We start from the raw sequence: 16,613 nt of genomic DNA, 5'->3' as shown, positions 1-16,613 counted from the left end.
AGAAAGCATATTTTGATGGCAACAGCACCGAGAGCTCCACGTGTTAATACAAATAGTATGTTTGATGCATGGACAAAAATGAGTAACAGTTACGTATTGGCAACTTGAAGATTCACAAAGCTTTCAAAGAAAATAAAAACAAACAACTGGAAAACAAGAACGACCAAGAACTCTCGATTTGAACTGGTAAAGAGTGCAGTGTGGAATTTAAAATCTCCATCATCGTAATCTCAATCGTGCTTTATGCTTGCAATCCCTGCATGCACATACAGATCTATAAAATTCAGAAGGCTGCCAGTAATCATGTTTTTTTTTTCACTGTCATTTCTGAGTTGTAACTATCACATGCAGTGGAATGCCTGTAAAAATTGTCCCTTGCTTATTTGGTATCAGCAAACACAACAGCTTTTTGATTATCTATTTATCAAATTTATTCATTTTGTTATTTTAGTAACATCAGTTTCGATTTGTTTTGGCTTTAGAGTTTCACATCGTCACAAATTAGTCTACAAAAGAGACATCAATAATACCCTAGCTCCTTGCTTTGGTGGTGGAGAAATCTATCCAGTCTAACTTGACTGGAGGACTGTCTGAAGGTCCATACATGTGCAATGTGGAGACTGGATGTGGGGAATTCACACCTTGGTGTTCATAAACCAGAATAAAAAAGTCACACTAAACACGAGCAGTGTTGTAACACAAATAACACTACATTGATTACAAGTTTTAGTTATTTGTACAGCAGTTTTAGACTAACATGAACTGCATGACTGCAGTCTGGGCTCTTTTGAGTGAAAGTTTCAGCATGAGTTGGTCCACCTGATCACATGACAGTATGGCTTATCCGTTCAATATTTTGGCTGTGCACCCTGAACTCTGAGCTGACGACTAAGAGCACATGCCGGTCTGTTATGGTAGGATGGGGTCATCCCACGAGACTGACGCCCACGAGTCATACAGCTCACGAGTTCGGTACTACACAAATAAGGCCCATGAGTCTAACACTAGGGAAAAACAGCACAAGTGTTTGACATTACAACACAGGGCTTAACATGTCTCTTGCGCCTTGTTGGCTTAGTGTCAAATTCACGGACTGTATGACTCGTGGGCTTTGGTCTCATGACGTGCATCCCGGTGGGACTACATCTAGAGTGGCTGCACTATGCCAGTCATACATCATACATCTTTCTTTAGAAGAATGCTACAAACCCTTCCATCTGCTTTCCATAACACTATTCCTCTCCTTGGTATCAAACAGATACCCCATTAAACAACACCAAGACATTACAAGAAATGTAAACTGCATGCCGTAAGCTATCTCTTAGGCATTATCAACTGCTCTACAGCTGCGTGGCTGTACAACAGTCTTGCAATTGCATTTGCGCCACGAAGAAAACAATTTAGTAGTGCAGTGGTGAACGTATAGTTGTGAATCAATCAATTTATGTGTCAAGGCCCTTTAGCAATTTCATCTAGAGCTGAACTAGACTCCATATTATTACAAAAGTTTTGGTACTTTTATGAAAAAAAAAAGTATGGCAGCTCCAATACTCTATTGAAATTGGCATTGACAGCAACAGGACGGTAAACTATGAACAATATTACATAATCAATTAAGTTGTCTTAGCCTCTGTCCCTCGTCACTGCTGGCCAATTAATATTTGCAACGTCAATTCAGCTAATGACGAAAAGACCTTTTTTAGCACTAGCAGCTTATATACCTTGCAAGCAGTTGATACCCAGAACTATCTCAAGAGATGTAGGTGCAATAGTTTAGTAATGAAAAGAATTCAGCCAGTTACCATGCAAATCTGTTTAAGCTTTCTTATCTCACTTTATTTGTGTGTTGGTGTGTGCTGCCAAACTTCAAACAAGTGAGGAAGTCCTGAAATTATCTTATTTTTCATGCGTCCAGTGACTTGGGCTTCATGAGGTACAATTTTTACCTTCAAACATACCACTATCTTACATCATGAAACACTTACATCAACAATTGGCATCAATATACTCTATCGTACCTCTTGCCATACCTCTAGAACATTAAATATGATGTCAGAACATGAACATCCATTTATAAAACAACATAGAAATAAAAGCAAACTCTGAAAGATGATGAGCTGTGCACACTGCAATAAATGGTAGCACAGATTTCCGATGCCAGCACATCAGTGGCTTCCGATGATGACAGCAACTGCTGAGTGTGTGAATCAAGGATGACTGGATCATTCAGCTCAAGTGGTGATGAGATGTATATGGACCAACGTCAGTTTGTCAACACTGAAATGAGATGCTTTCTAGGTACTTGAATTAAAAGAGTCTGGTCAGCCTTTGAAGTCCAGCTCGGCAGGACACGTATTAGATCCCGTGGCCCAATGAATGGGCAGAGTGAGATGGGTCCCTGCGATGCCTCTCATAACGGGTTCTTCAGCACTCTCCGCTGTCGAAAGTCGTAAACCTGCCGGCACAGGAACACCGATTCCGGGTCGGCTCCGTGAGGGGGGATGGCCTCCTTCCTGGGGTAGGTTTCGGGCGGGTCGGGGACGTACGGGCGTGAGGGCCGGATGCCCTCGATGGCCATCCTCAGCTTGGCACAGAATCTGCAGGTTACGGGGATGGGTGAGGGATGTGAAATCAAAAGGGTAGAGGTGTCAACAATGCTATGTGTCACTTCCCATCCCCATCACAGACATCTGATAACAAATCACACACTCCAATACAAGAATGTGTTACTGTAAAATGCAAAGCATGAGTGTTCCAAGGTATTGACTCTTGACTGAAAACAAACAAACAAACACATACACATTCTCACAGGATGTTTCAATTGGGGATATGTCAGTCTGCTCAAAGTATATGTAACCGTGATTTGTGTGTGCAAAAATAATTTCATTTATTCCAATAAACTGACTACATGAAATTGAAAATTATGAAAAAAATAATACTTTAAAGGGGATGGCTAGTAACTGATCAGTAGGAATCAGTGGGAATGCAGAGGGATGATTGTTTCAATCCTTGTGGGATTCATTTAAGAGTACATTATATATCTATTGTTGTGTGAAAATTATTTGCTTCAGAATGGTCTCATATTCAAGTAATGTGCAGTTCAATGTTTCCAGGTTAGCATGCCCGTACAGTGATGGGGTGATCGTTAACGATCGCCCCGTCACTGTACCCATCAATGGTTACCTGGAGTGAAACACTAAAATATCCCTGGTTGAAGCTGTTTATGAGAAAACACACACACAAATGTATATAAACACATACATGCATACATACATTCATTTATATACCAATGTACAATATATGGTATATGAAAGAATGTACATTGTATTATGTGTATGACTGTAAAGAGTGAGTATACATAAAACGGTGTATACATGTATAATTTCATAAGCTTTCATTTTGGACAAAACCAAAAATTAAAACGACGAAAAACAGAGTACTACAAAATATATTTTTCCCGCCTGTTTGAATGACAATATGAGCAATAGGCAACCTACTTTGAACAGGTAAATTGCCCTTTCATGCTATTTGCCCTACAGTGGCTTTTAGAAGCCTTAAGAAAGTGGATGTGTAGCTGCACCCCCCCCCCCCACTTCACATGTGACACTGAGCAAGATCTAGAGCTAATCACTGTACAGGACAAGCACAATTCAATTTGGTGAACAGCCTGAGCAGAGAGGGCTCAGGCCTTCCTCCTGCTACTCAAGCAAGATGTTATCTACACGTCATGTGGGAGCATTTGCTTTCATATCACATGATCAATTTCCTCTCGAAGTGTGAACAATTCAGATGGGGGGAAGCGATCTCGAATATCAACTTTTTATTGATGTGCAGTAGTGGCGAGGATAACATCGTGAGAAAACCTTCAGCTCTGGGGGAGGTTTGGGGGCAGCGTTTTGAGTGACCTCATGGCCAATGCACCCCTAGTTGGAGGGAGATTCCAAAGAGGAGTCTGGGGGTACTTTGGTTCATCTCAACGGGTGAAAATGATTCCCAAATTGGGGATATCTTTTTTAGCCCTTGTCAGGACATGAATGATATTTGTAAGTTTCTGGAGAAGCCTCCTGGAGTATCAGAGAGAGGGATGGAAGCTCTGAGAGTGCTTCACGCATGGTTCACATTCATCCCCTCTCCAGACCGCAGCTCTATAAAGTTACCCTTGACATTTAATGTAGCATGGATGCTGTTGGCAATGAATAAGCTGCTCCCAGAATCAAATACCGGTGCAGCCAGTCCTACAAGACTTCACAGTGAGCTCTGGGAGGACAGTTGCTCTGGGGTATTGAGTAGAGTTGTCATGGCAACCCTTTGGGATGCAGAGATGAAACCATGAAATCAGGAAGAACATGAGAGTGGAAATCCACTTGGTGTGTGCCAGAAGGGGGCATATATCTCTTTCAGTATGCCCACTTACAGTATGATGTGCATTGACCGCATTGGTCTTTGTGCCCTTTTCATCAGGATTGGGAAGACAATGGAAAGGCGTGTCTATAAAAACTAATACTTTGCAGGACACAATGATATCAAGATAAAGCAGTGTTTGTGGTAGAAGTTTGATGGAGCTATTGGGTGACCAGCTTAATCCGTACATGATGAGTGAGTAAAATTTTGTTAAAATGAAAAGTTGCTTCTGCCACCTGCGACAAAAAGTGTGACAAGAAGTGTGCAAGACTGTCTGCACTGCTGCATGAGCCTAGAGGGCAGGATTTGGTAGCAGAAGATGGAGTAGTTGGCATGGCAACCCTCTACCTGACAATGATCATTGCTTCAATCTATCCAATTTGGCCATGATTTGCTAGCCGACAGAATCTTTGATCCCTCAATAACCTAGCCCTAAGGCAATGCCTACAAGTTCCAATACCTGAACGTCAATCCCTCGTGCAATAAGAAAGTGATCTAAAAATCCAATATGTAGAAGACTGCAATGTATGGTATACCATTCAGAAAAGATGAATGACTTCTCGTTTACCGTAAAAGTGGATGTTTTGCGCAAGTAATTTTTCACGCTCCACCGAGTAAGATGAATTTCACATGTTTTAAATTTAGTGGACACTGGACATTAACTACTGGAACAGTATGGCATGCAAAAATATTTGCGTGCTTTTATTTTCACGCTAGCTTCTGGTTGTGCAAAATATGTGAAAATTTCCACACCGTGAAAATTTTCACTTTTACGGTAACAATAACCACCCATCTGTCAATGTCTGTTCACAGCAGCCAATCACGTATCTCCTAAATATCCCCTCAGAAAAGAGTCCTTTCTCACCTGTTGTACTCAGCCAGTGTCACCACATAGCACTTGTCCTCGATACAGGCCACGCTGTTGATGTCCCAGTGTCTGCAAGCAAAGAGCTCATTCTGAAAGACAAATGTGAAAACAATGCACATTACTGTCAAACTTGCTGGTTAAACTGCACTAAACAGTACATGGCACCAGCACAGAGTGATATTGTGTGTTATGTTTTAAATGTCACTGTAGGCTCAGAACTCTTACATGTTCAGAATGCCATCTACAACATTACAGATCCACATTTCGTGTGTGCATTACTCTCTGAATAGTACACAAAGAAATATTACCTGACTGATATGTGACATGTGCATTGCATTAACACGAAACAAAACCACTACCTCCACCAAGGATGATATGTTTGGCCAGTATGTTTGTTTGATTGTATTCTAGAAACATTACATGAAAAGCAATCAACAGATTTGGTTGACATTTCAGGACAGCTCTGTTGTGGTATAGGCAGGAACATGTGACTAGTTTTTGGTGGTGATCCAGATCCAGATTCATACAGGATATATGCATATTTTTATGCCGCTAGTAACCCTATGGCCTTGAAGAAGGTTAGCACTCTCCAAGTGCTTGTAGAGTTGATTACAAGGTAAAAAATGAGCCACAAACACCTTCTTTTGCAAAGGTTGTACTGACACTCAATGCAAACATCAAAGAAAACATAACAAAAAGGGCGACAGTATGGATACAAATAATGCATTTTACACTGGGCATTAGTAAGAATTGTCTGCCTGGTAGTAACTCTGGACTGTTCAAAAGTTACAGAGTGGGGATAATTTTACTGACAAATGCCCAAGTAATGTGCATCATTTGCTTTATAAAGTAGCAACACATGTTAAATTCACCGGCAGCCATTTCCGAAAGATTCCCTGGGCAATCCAGCACAAGCTCCAAGCTATTGAAGAACTACACACACACCACTGCTATGAACAATACACAGGAAATGCAGCTGAGCTGGCGAATGGTCAATAGTACCATCACTCGTGCTAACCCCAAGTGAAGCATAAACTTGGGCCTCCAGGCAAAATCAAACTGGTCACTTGATAGAGATAAAGATTCATATTACTAAATTTATTTTGTAGAAGGCTTAAAGATGACGAGGTTTGGAAGAAAGACCACACTTTATTTGGAGGTGTAAAAATCAGAGGGTGGCTGGAGAGTGCTGTTATGACAGGAGACAGATCGACTGTCCTTCCTCCGACAAGTTTCCCTCCAGCCCTCCACCAGCCGCCACTCTCTCTCCCTCAAGTGTAAGTTGTCTCAGCTTCCCCTTGACACTTGAGTGTTAAGTCATTAGCATAGATGCAGTATACCATGTCACTGCCATCCCACAGAGTCAGAGTGTTGACATACAAAGAAAGGAGACTGTGTACACAGAGTGACTAAATGAACACATCACCATCATCACTGGCGAGAGCAACAGTGACTTCCTCCGACAATTATCACTTTCTATTCATATCTCTCAAGTTTATCACTTTCGGATAAGCTGTGATTACTTTTGCAACCATAGCCTCGACAATCTTTTTTTTCTCTCTGTCTTTTCTTTTTTAGTGTGAATTTTTTTTCAAGTACAAAATGGTTATTGGTTTTGTGAATACAGTCAAAATTAAGTTCATAAAAAGTATTTTCTCATAAAAATCAATACTTGTGACTTTTTGAGCAAGGAACACACATACAAAATAGGTTTCTAATATTTATGTCACTACTGAAATAAACAAGAAAAGACACAAATTCAACAAAAACAAATATCTCCAATTGGGAACAGAACTTTTCTAAATCATAAATGCCAGTCGTTAACTGGTAAGTCCTCCATGTATCTTGTAAAGATGAGTTCCTCATAAATGTACCTAGATAAGTTTTTCAATGTTTTTCTTTGTTTTTTTTAAAAATAGATTTTAACTAATTTCTTCCCTTGGCATTTATGTCAACTGTCGCTTCAAGGAGACATCACTCTCCATACTTTAGAAAATGAAATACACCAGGAAAATACAGTCAAATAAACAATCAAATACAAATTCCAGGTAGTAATGCAACTTCTTCATGAGCAATACACAGGTAATATAACAAGAGATACCACACAAAAATCACAAAATAAAAAGCTTGAAGGTAACTTTCAGGGGATGATGTGTGATTTCAAAAAGAGAAATCTCACTGGCTGTATGGCAGTTCATACTTTATAATCTCTGATCTTGACATACACAATCCATCAGGGGCTTGTGTGAAATCTCAGGTCAATCTCCCTCCCAGAAGTTCCGAGGACCAGTGCATCTCTCATAATCTAAAAGCTAAGCCCCTTGTTGTCAAGGATACCAAGGCATTCTGAGTAATTACCATAGATGACAGGACTGGAAATGATAGGTGCAGAGGTGTTACAGACAGATTTTCACTAGCTCGATCATAAGTGGTATAACCGCATCACATGCAGTTCCCTGTTTACTCATGCCTCATTGCAATTCCATGCACAGTTGAACCTCTATTATCCGGCCTCCCTTTATCCGGATCTCTCTATTATACAGACGCAATCTCGCCATGATTTTTTAAAAAAAATATTATAATTACGGGAGGAAAGGGGGATTCCCAACTCCATGAGAACTCCTACACAAACACACATGAATTACATATACTTGATACATTTCTTAATAATTATTTAGGTAAATCATCCCAAGAATTTATAAAAGAAAATAATTTCATTCTTGCAAACACAAACCTCTATTTTGGGGTCTGTTACTGAGTGTAACAATGAAAAGGTTGCAGTATACACATTACTACATGTGGTACTACAATGGGCTACATCAGTACATGTGTATGTATATGTACATGTATAAAGCATTGAGTATCCCATATCCGGCCAAATCCCTTATCCGGATGAGCCCCGGCCCCGACTTGTCCGGATACGAGAGGTTCAACTGTACCTTCATACAGCTTGTCATAGTGCACTGCAGGACAAGTTCACCTATGTGGATTGAAAGAGTGTAGCAACATAAATAGAACAACATATTGTTGAAATTTTGAGGAAAATAAGACAATCCGTTCAAATATTATGAATTTTTGAAGTTTTACTGCTGCTGGATGTGAAGACTGATACAGTTTGTGATGTCACATGCGTAGAACAATACAAAGAAAATATGAAGAGAATTCCACAAAACTTCAATACAGTAGCTTTGATAGGTACACGTTCCCTCAAGTTGTTATAGAAGTATGTTAAGGTTAATATCATTCCCCTGCCTTCTGAAGGAGACAAGTCAAGGGCTCTTTGATTACATGAGAAAAGTGAAAAAATATTGAATTTTTTATATATTTTTTCCTTTATGAACAATATGTCAAGGTGAACTTGTCCCTGAAGGCAAAATTAGCCATGGCATGGTGGGAAGATGCTGATATTTACGCAAATTTGGGTGAATCACCAAAACATCTGTCCATCATATGCCTCATACTTCTGAATTTGATCATCCCTTGTATGCCCAATCATTTAACATTATGATTTATTCCAATGAAGTTGTTACAGCTTCCTAAAGTCATTATATTCACAAACCAGAAAATGGGACATTTATATCACATTAGTGGGACTATACTTCAAGTGAAGGCTCAGTTGAGTCGCAATGGATAATGCAAATCCCCTCCCTGAAATTCAAGCAACACTCTCCCCACTCCTTTTCCTCATTGTCCCATTCCTGTATGAAATCTTGCTCAAGTTACACAGCTCAAAACAGTGATAATTCTGGAAATAGCAAATACTGCAGCTACAAGGCATCGTATCATTTTATGTGACACAGACAAGGCATGAATCATGAAGCTATCGATTTTGCACTGGCACTTGCCGCAGGCATGCATGGTGAAGGCTTGGAATACGTAACTTCACATTCCCCTTTGTCTAGCAACATTTCTTCTTATCACTCGACATCGATGATGGAGATAATGACATCGACTGGCTCTTGCAGAATTGAAAATTTGGTTCTGATTTGTTCTTCCTGTGCCATTTTTTCTTCTATACGGTATTGTGCCATGTTCCTTATTCAAGTTTCACTTGGTGAAATGTTTGCAAATCTAAAGCACTTTTAGAAAGGTTACATTTATCTTCCCTCCCCGATGAGAATTTATAACTAGAGTTACAGAAAGTATTTGGAATAGCCATCACTGGACACATTGAGGGTCTCTTGCTGGTCTGTTGAGAGTTTAGTCATTTTTTTTTTTTTTAAATAGAAATGCTGACTGTTTTGCAAGCAACTGTGGCTTTGCCAGTTCTGTTTTTAATTCATCCACTGCATTTTGCAAAACTAGTAGCATTAAAGTGTGCCAATACTCTGAGTATTATGTTTGCTATATTTGTAGAACATACTTGAGACATGCCCTATGGAAAGTATTAGAATTTTATGTCGCTCCAATTTTTATTTAAAGGGTATACAAAAAATTTGACTTAAAATTCTTTAAATCAAATGATCGCGCTATTGATGTTTTTTTCCATATGTCTTGAATAACAGTGGTGTGTGATGTTTGCGCGCAATGAGCTAACTGATTGTACATATAATCTTGATACGCGTATAGCTAGAACGCGCACACATCAGTAATGGCGCTTTTGGAGCAGAACTTAAATGCTCAGAGCACAAGTGCTAAATTGTTATAGAGATATGATCTGATTTATCGAAATATGTATACTTTCAGGGGCTATCACAGGTGAATTATGGCTGTTTTTTAATTTAATCTAATTTCATTTATTTTTTTAATTCTCATTTTTCTTCCAACAAAACATACCAAAGAATAAATCAGGAATTATATCATAAGCATATTATACATATTAGAACGTGCAAAAAATAAATGACAGTTGACACATAGAGATATTCATACCGGCAAAATACAAAGTTTTGTTTAGAGGGGGAAAAGTATTCGAGCTGTACAACAATTTGATTTCCAGCACATTGCTACACTTTAATTTCTCTGGTTGAAATGCCAAGGGAAAGTGGTTTAAATGCTTGCAGAAACATCGAAAGAGGGTTAGCAGACAAAATGACTGCTCTACAGTGAGCAGTGAGAAGTGAAATTCAATTCAACACAGAGTCATCCTGTCTGGTAAACGCTTTAAACTGAATTGCAAGATATGATTGTTTGAAGGTCATTGCATGCACACAAGACTTTGTCAAATTGAATCCATTTCCCTCAGGATGATTCCAACAGGGTGAGGAAGCTGTGAATACAGACAATGATCTCTGAGCTTGTTTGGGATTTTGTGAGGCTTCAGTAATATCCATGTAATTAGAATATATATACTCAAAAAATCTTATGTCTCTAAGTTTCTTTTCCCTTGATTTGAATGGAAAATACACACCACACACTCAAAAAGATAACATATAACGTTACACTGGTTAGTCCAGAACTAGCTCACCCGAGTATCGCAAATTCACCTTCCATGCATTCTTGCAGACTCTTACCATGGAGCTACCAAAAAGATGGAGTAACAACGAAGGCCACCAATATTACGTAACCCAACTACGAGCGGTCAGTTCTGACAGACTTCAAAGCACCGCACTCGCTGGGACGGCTTAACTCGTCCCGCAGGGGATACTTTGGCAAACGATGCTCCGAGCCGCAAAAATGACGTCATACTCACCGACATTGCACATACAATATAGTGCTGTATCGAGTCGAAAACTCGACTTGCAACAACATATGGCTGCGCAAAACTTTGCTGAAGACCACGCGCATGCGCATAATATCCACAGGCAAAACAGAGGAGATACCGAGTGCAGTGCACTTTGAACGAACTGAATTGGCCCATGAACAGCGAAGGTACTGTGCAGTGTATTGTCGTCATGCTTTGTGACTGTGGCGAGTACATACCTTAAGAATAAAATTCTTAATAAAAATCCCTCACATTTCTCCACATATTTCAATATCTGTCCGTAAAGCTGACATTTGAAACTACAATCTTACGTAAGTGTTGACTGCGTACAATTGCGTACATTTTATCTATACCGTTGTGAAGCCAGCTGTTATTTGTCTTTGTGTTTGTTCGGGACAGCGTGACGGCCATTATTGATCGTGTCGAGAGTGCAGTGTTTGTTTACATGCCGGTCGTATCATATCGTGATTTACATACTAAACGACGGTATGACATGTTAAAAAATTTGTTACACTGCAGATTCACTATTTGTAGCTATAATTAATTCAGAATCATGTTAAATCGACTATCCTCGAAGTCGACGGGGCAGTTGCAGTTTGTGTAGTCCCATGCATTGACGTTCCATGGTGGAACCATGGAGCTAGGTAGCTCCATGGTAAGAACCAGTTTGCGAACGCGCTGCGGATGACGTCATTGTGCGTACGCACTGTCTCATCTGTCATCGCTCTCGCTCACGGGGGCTTAGCGAGGATTACTTTTTACGAGTCGGCTTCGAGCATCACTTCAAAAGGACCCCAACCGTTGTTACTCCATCTTTTTGGTAGCTCCATGCTCTTACCTTAGAACATTACAAACTTGGAGGGTGGGGGGGGGGGCCAGCTTTGAGAGCTGGGGGCATGGCGACCATTTGCATATTCTACCACACTGGTATAAATACCTCCCATGTACACTTTATTGAGAAAGCTTGGCAACACAGTTTGAAAAAAAGCAAGACTTTAATAAAGCACTATCATTTTCTGGGGGCATTTCATGAACATTTTGTGCGACGACTTTGTCTGACAAATTTGCTCTTAGCCAATCAGATGCAAGTATTTCGGTAGCTTTTAACAGTTTGTCAGACAAAATATCTGACAAAATGCTTCATGAAATGCCCCCCCCCCCCCCCCCCCCCGATTCTAGAGAAAATATTTTTGAGTATTCCTTAATTTGGAGGATTTGGGCCCCCTGGGGTCTCTAACCCCGCGTTCACATTGGTCCCCGCGACGCGGGGACAGCCACAAGAGATCTTATCTTTTTTACGACTGACCGTTCACATTGGTATCTCATCTGTCCCCGAGCTGTGGGGGCATTTTGGGGCTTGGAGCGAGCTCTGCCACTTGAATCCAGGCATAGCGCATGCGCACATTTGATGACCACAGCTGGACGCTATAAATTTCGCCCCAAGGTCACTCTCCCCTCCAAATCTTGTCCCCGTACCCGACTTGCTTCGCGGGGATGAGGGGACAAGTCCCAGCGAGCGTTCACATTATGGTTTTTGAGGAGAAAGTCCCACAGCTCGGGACTTTCCCCGCGTCGCGGGGACCAATGTGAACGCGGGGTATGGGGAGCAATGGTGCCCATTCAAACTAGAATTATCACTGAAGGTGATTAATACCCCCACCCCTAGTGTTGCTTTATAGTATGTGATGTCATGAGGGCAATGACGTTAATACCAAGTTTGTGCATTTGTCGAATTGGAAACAGAATAATTTTAGTTTACTGTACAATTACAGAGTTGACACTGAGTATAAAACTTACAGGAAATGGAAACATGCTTTCCCCCAGCATCACTACACTTACAGACCATCATACACACCAAATTTGACCTTCATAGCTTGAATGGTTTATTTTAATACAAAAATGAGTGGTTACCATGGCAACACATTTTCCTTAAACTAACACACTGGTGTCTTGCAAAACTACACTTCTAGATCATGATACATACTAAATTTGACTTTAATTGCTTGAATGATAGAAAAGTTATTCGATCTGCAAGGTTTTGGTAAAATTATGGTTACCATGGCAATGCTTTGTCCAACAAACACAAAAATCATGTGTTCCACATCTATGCCTCAAGGCCATAATGCCTACCAAATTTGATTTCAATTGCTTCAAAACTGTGGAAGTTGTTCACTCCACAAGATTTCGAAGAAAACATGCGGTTACCATGGCAACGCTTTGTCAAGTACAAACACAAAGAGTGTCTTGCATAACTACACCTATAGATCATCATAGATACCAATTTTGAAATTGATTGCTTAACTACTATGGAAGTTATTCAATCCACAAGGTTTTGGTAAAATTATGGTTACCATGGCAACGCATTGTCCGACAAACACAAAAAACATGTCTTGCACATCTATACCTCAATATCATCATTTACCCTAAGTTTCATTTAAATTGCTTCAAAACTGTAAGAGGAGTTCGCGACGCAAGATTTTGCAACAGACCGCCCGCCCGACCGACCAACATCACGGTGATTCCTATATACCCCCTTCACACTATGTGTGGCGGGGGTATAACAAATTGAGATCCTGTCACCCTAGGAATGCTACCCATCAAGTTTGGTGAAAATCAATCTTTCAATTTTTTTTTTTTTTTTCAAGACGAAGATGAAAATGTACAATTTAGGCCTGTGTTTAGATCCCTCGCCCTTAGGCTTGGGGGGGGGGGGTCTGCAACGAACAACTTGAAACTACTGTAATCAGTGTACTAACTCGATAGTACAAACTTTATATAATAGCTCTATCACTTCTGGTTCTAGAGGAGAAGATTTTTAAAGATTCCTTAATTTGGGGGTTGCCCAGCAGTAGCACTCTCACAAATACTATTTGTACAGAAGGAAACAAATCTCCAAAAAATCATACCCTACAACTTGGATTGTTTGCAAACTGTTAATTGCACTTTACACATAAATATACTGTATTCATGGTTGAACAAGCTTTGTATGAATGAAGACATACAGGGTACTTGATCGAAGACATGGTAAATGGCACGAATTAGCAAAACTTACCTGCAGTGAATGAGAGTAACATCTATAGTCCCACATCTTCACCAAAAGGCTGACAGAGCGGTAACATAGTCCCATAATGATCAAGGATATTAAACGTTAAAGCTGAAAATCTTCTTCTTCTTCTTCTTCCTCCAATGTTGCACATGAGGTCCTTGGAGTGTACTTGCACAACGTAAAAAAGGCTCTCGTTGATAAACACAGTCCCAGTGATACAAATTAAAAGAGGTTCAGGACTACATATTGTTTGAATTAAAGCCTGGTGGATGATCTTAAGTGAAGGTCAAAAATGATTCAAGAGTTGAGCAGTGATGGCATCAAGGCCTGCAGATATGTGTGGATCAAGTTTCTATAATAGCTTGGTAACATCATGGACAGATACTTGGATTGTGCTGCATTGGAGGAAATGAGCTGCACCCAAAATCTGGAAGGTTGTCAGAGTCTAGGCTACGGTCAAATACTTAGTAAAATTCATTGTTCAGTAAGTTGGCCCTGTCCTTGTCTCTAGAGAAGAAGAATCCTGCTGGTCCTAGAAGAGGAGCCACTCTATAGTTGTCACAACATGTGCAAAAGATTTCACTCATGCGCTACAGATGTTATGGCATATGCGACAGATGTCTCCACATGTGCTAAAGATGTTGAGCATGCGCTAGACATTTCACGGCATATGCTAGATATTTCACGACACAGGCTAGAGATTTCACAGCATGCGCTAGAGATGTCTTGGCATATACTAGACATGTCTCAGCATGTGATAGAGATGTCACGCATGCGCTAGAGATGTCACGGCATTTGCTATAGATGTCACGGCATGTGCTAGAGATGTCACGGCATGTGCTGCAAGTGTCACACCAAGTGCTACAACTAGATGATGTCACGGCATGTTCTAGAGATGTCAAGCTATGAGCTAGAGATGTCAAGGCACGTGTTAGAGATGTCTCGTATGTGCTAGAGATGTCACTGCATGTTACAAAGATGTCACAACATGTGTTAGAGATGTCAAGGCATGTGCTAGAAATGGAACTCCAGAATCGTGTTGGATCAGATTCAAGGTCAGGACATATGAATCTACTGATGTAAGTTTCAAAGGCTTGTGACCGACTGGTCAGTTCATTTTGAACTGATCCTAGAGAACATAGGGGACGGGATTCAAGTGAATTCCCTATTTCATTGATGCATAATGAAGATTCCCTGGGATAAACTTTCCGTTTGACTGGTGTTTGATCCTTTGGTTGGACATCTGAATTAATAAACACAATATCATGATCACTGATTCCTGGAATTGGATAGCATTTGTTGATGTATGAAGGATGATTTGTCAAGAAGAGATCAAGTGTGTTTTCAAAACAAGTTGGGAAGGTTACTACTTGATCTAGTCCAGTTTCGAACATGGAGGTAATCATTCTCCTGCTAATGGGCTGTAGGTCATATTGGCACTGATCTCTAGAGGTGTAGACAGAACGCCAGTCAATGTCCGGGAGGTTAAAGTCACCACCAATCCACAAAACAGACTTCCTGTGGTCCCTACAGATTTGCTCGATATTCTTGCAGAGACAGTCTGCATAGACTTTATTTGACTTCGGTGGACGGTAAGCACTTCCCACGATGAGCGATTCTTGAGAGTGAGGCCTTTGCTGGTTAGTTGTGGTAAATTTGATCTCAACAAATATAATCTCGCAATCTTCAGCTGACAGAAGGAGCTCTGCTTCAAGACTTGAGGATACAGCAATCGCAACTCCTCCATGAGTGTCTGTTGTCCTATCCCTCCGAAACAGTACATAATTTAGGTTTGGAGGAAAAATTTGTTGACTTGTGACATAAGGATTAAGCCATGTTTCTGTAAGGATGACGACACTTGGCTTAGCAGTTTCAAGAATGATTCCAAGTTCCTTCAGCTTATTCCTGATACTACAGCAGTTAATAATCAGAATATTAATGCCAGTCTGCTGGAGGGGTGGTCTGCATCTCTGCTCTGCATTCGTAGAGGGAGCAGTTTCCTCATTTGGAGATGAATAGGCCAAGGGTTGGCAAACTGGACTTTCTGCACTGGAGCTACATGTATCTGGGTTCCTTGAGTCATTGTCAGAGCTGCCAACATAGGTTGATTCAAAGAGACCTGATGAACGGTGTGGGATACCACATGAGGGACACTGCCAAGACACATTTGAATTGCATGGAGCACTGGAGACTGGAGAGCAAATGTTCAAACAACTCTTGTGAAACCAAGTATCACATTCATCACAAGCTAGGAGTGGGCTTTTCCATGTTGCAACCTCCTTGCAGCTACCACAATGATAGCTGTAGTCAGCTAGTGTTAGCATGGTGACTTTGTGTCAGCCTTTGATGGGTCAATGTTCATACTATTACTAAGAAATCCAATATGGCTGCCAGCACTATCTTTTAACAAAATCTTATTTTCCAGCATATCATGTCAATATCACCAACGCATGTAGTATATTAGTATCACCAACGCATGAAGTATGCACGATGCAAAACACAAATGCTGAAGGATTGAATGTGGATGACAATGCATAGCATATTCATGTTGCATGAACTCCACACACTGACGTATCACTTTCACTTTTAACGTACCAGGAACAATCCATGCACAGGACAGGGCGTGATTCTTGGCATACAATGATGGTAAGATAAGG

The 16,613-nt window shown here is 40.5% G+C and overlaps 1 protein-coding gene across 1 annotated transcript; it reads right to left on the bottom strand.

Annotated features, from left to right (window-relative positions):
* Positions 1-2,189: 2,189 nt before the first annotated feature.
* On the bottom strand, positions 2,190-5,388 carry LOC140230893 (bromo adjacent homology domain-containing 1 protein-like). The gene is made up of 2 exons (XM_072311039.1): positions 5,267-5,388; positions 2,190-2,597 (listed from the first exon to the last, which is right to left on the bottom strand). The coding sequence occupies exons 1-2, from the start codon at positions 5,386-5,388 to the stop codon at positions 2,411-2,413; spliced, it is 309 nt and encodes a 102-aa protein (XP_072167140.1). The 3' UTR covers positions 2,190-2,410.
* Between the last annotated feature and the right edge of the window lie 11,225 nt (positions 5,389-16,613).

The sequence above is a fragment of the Diadema setosum genome, chromosome 1, assembly GCF_964275005.1.
Source record: "Diadema setosum chromosome 1, eeDiaSeto1, whole genome shotgun sequence".
Classification (NCBI taxonomy): Eukaryota; Metazoa; Echinodermata; class Echinoidea; order Diadematoida; family Diadematidae; genus Diadema; species Diadema setosum.
Note: the sequence above shows the minus strand (reverse complement) of the source record. Positions and strands in the feature narration are given on the sequence as shown.

What these genes read in the sequence shown, in the direction of transcription:
- LOC140230893 (XM_072311039.1), bottom strand. Translation starts at nt 5,388, where the DNA reads ATGTGCATTGTTTTCACATTTGTCTTTCAGAATGAGCTCTTTGCTTGC. An exon ending in ACACTGGCTGAGTACAACAG is followed by an intron (nt 2,598 to 5,266) that starts GTGAGAAAGGAC and finishes CGTAACCTGCAG; the next exon opens with ATTCTGTGCCAAGCTGAGGA.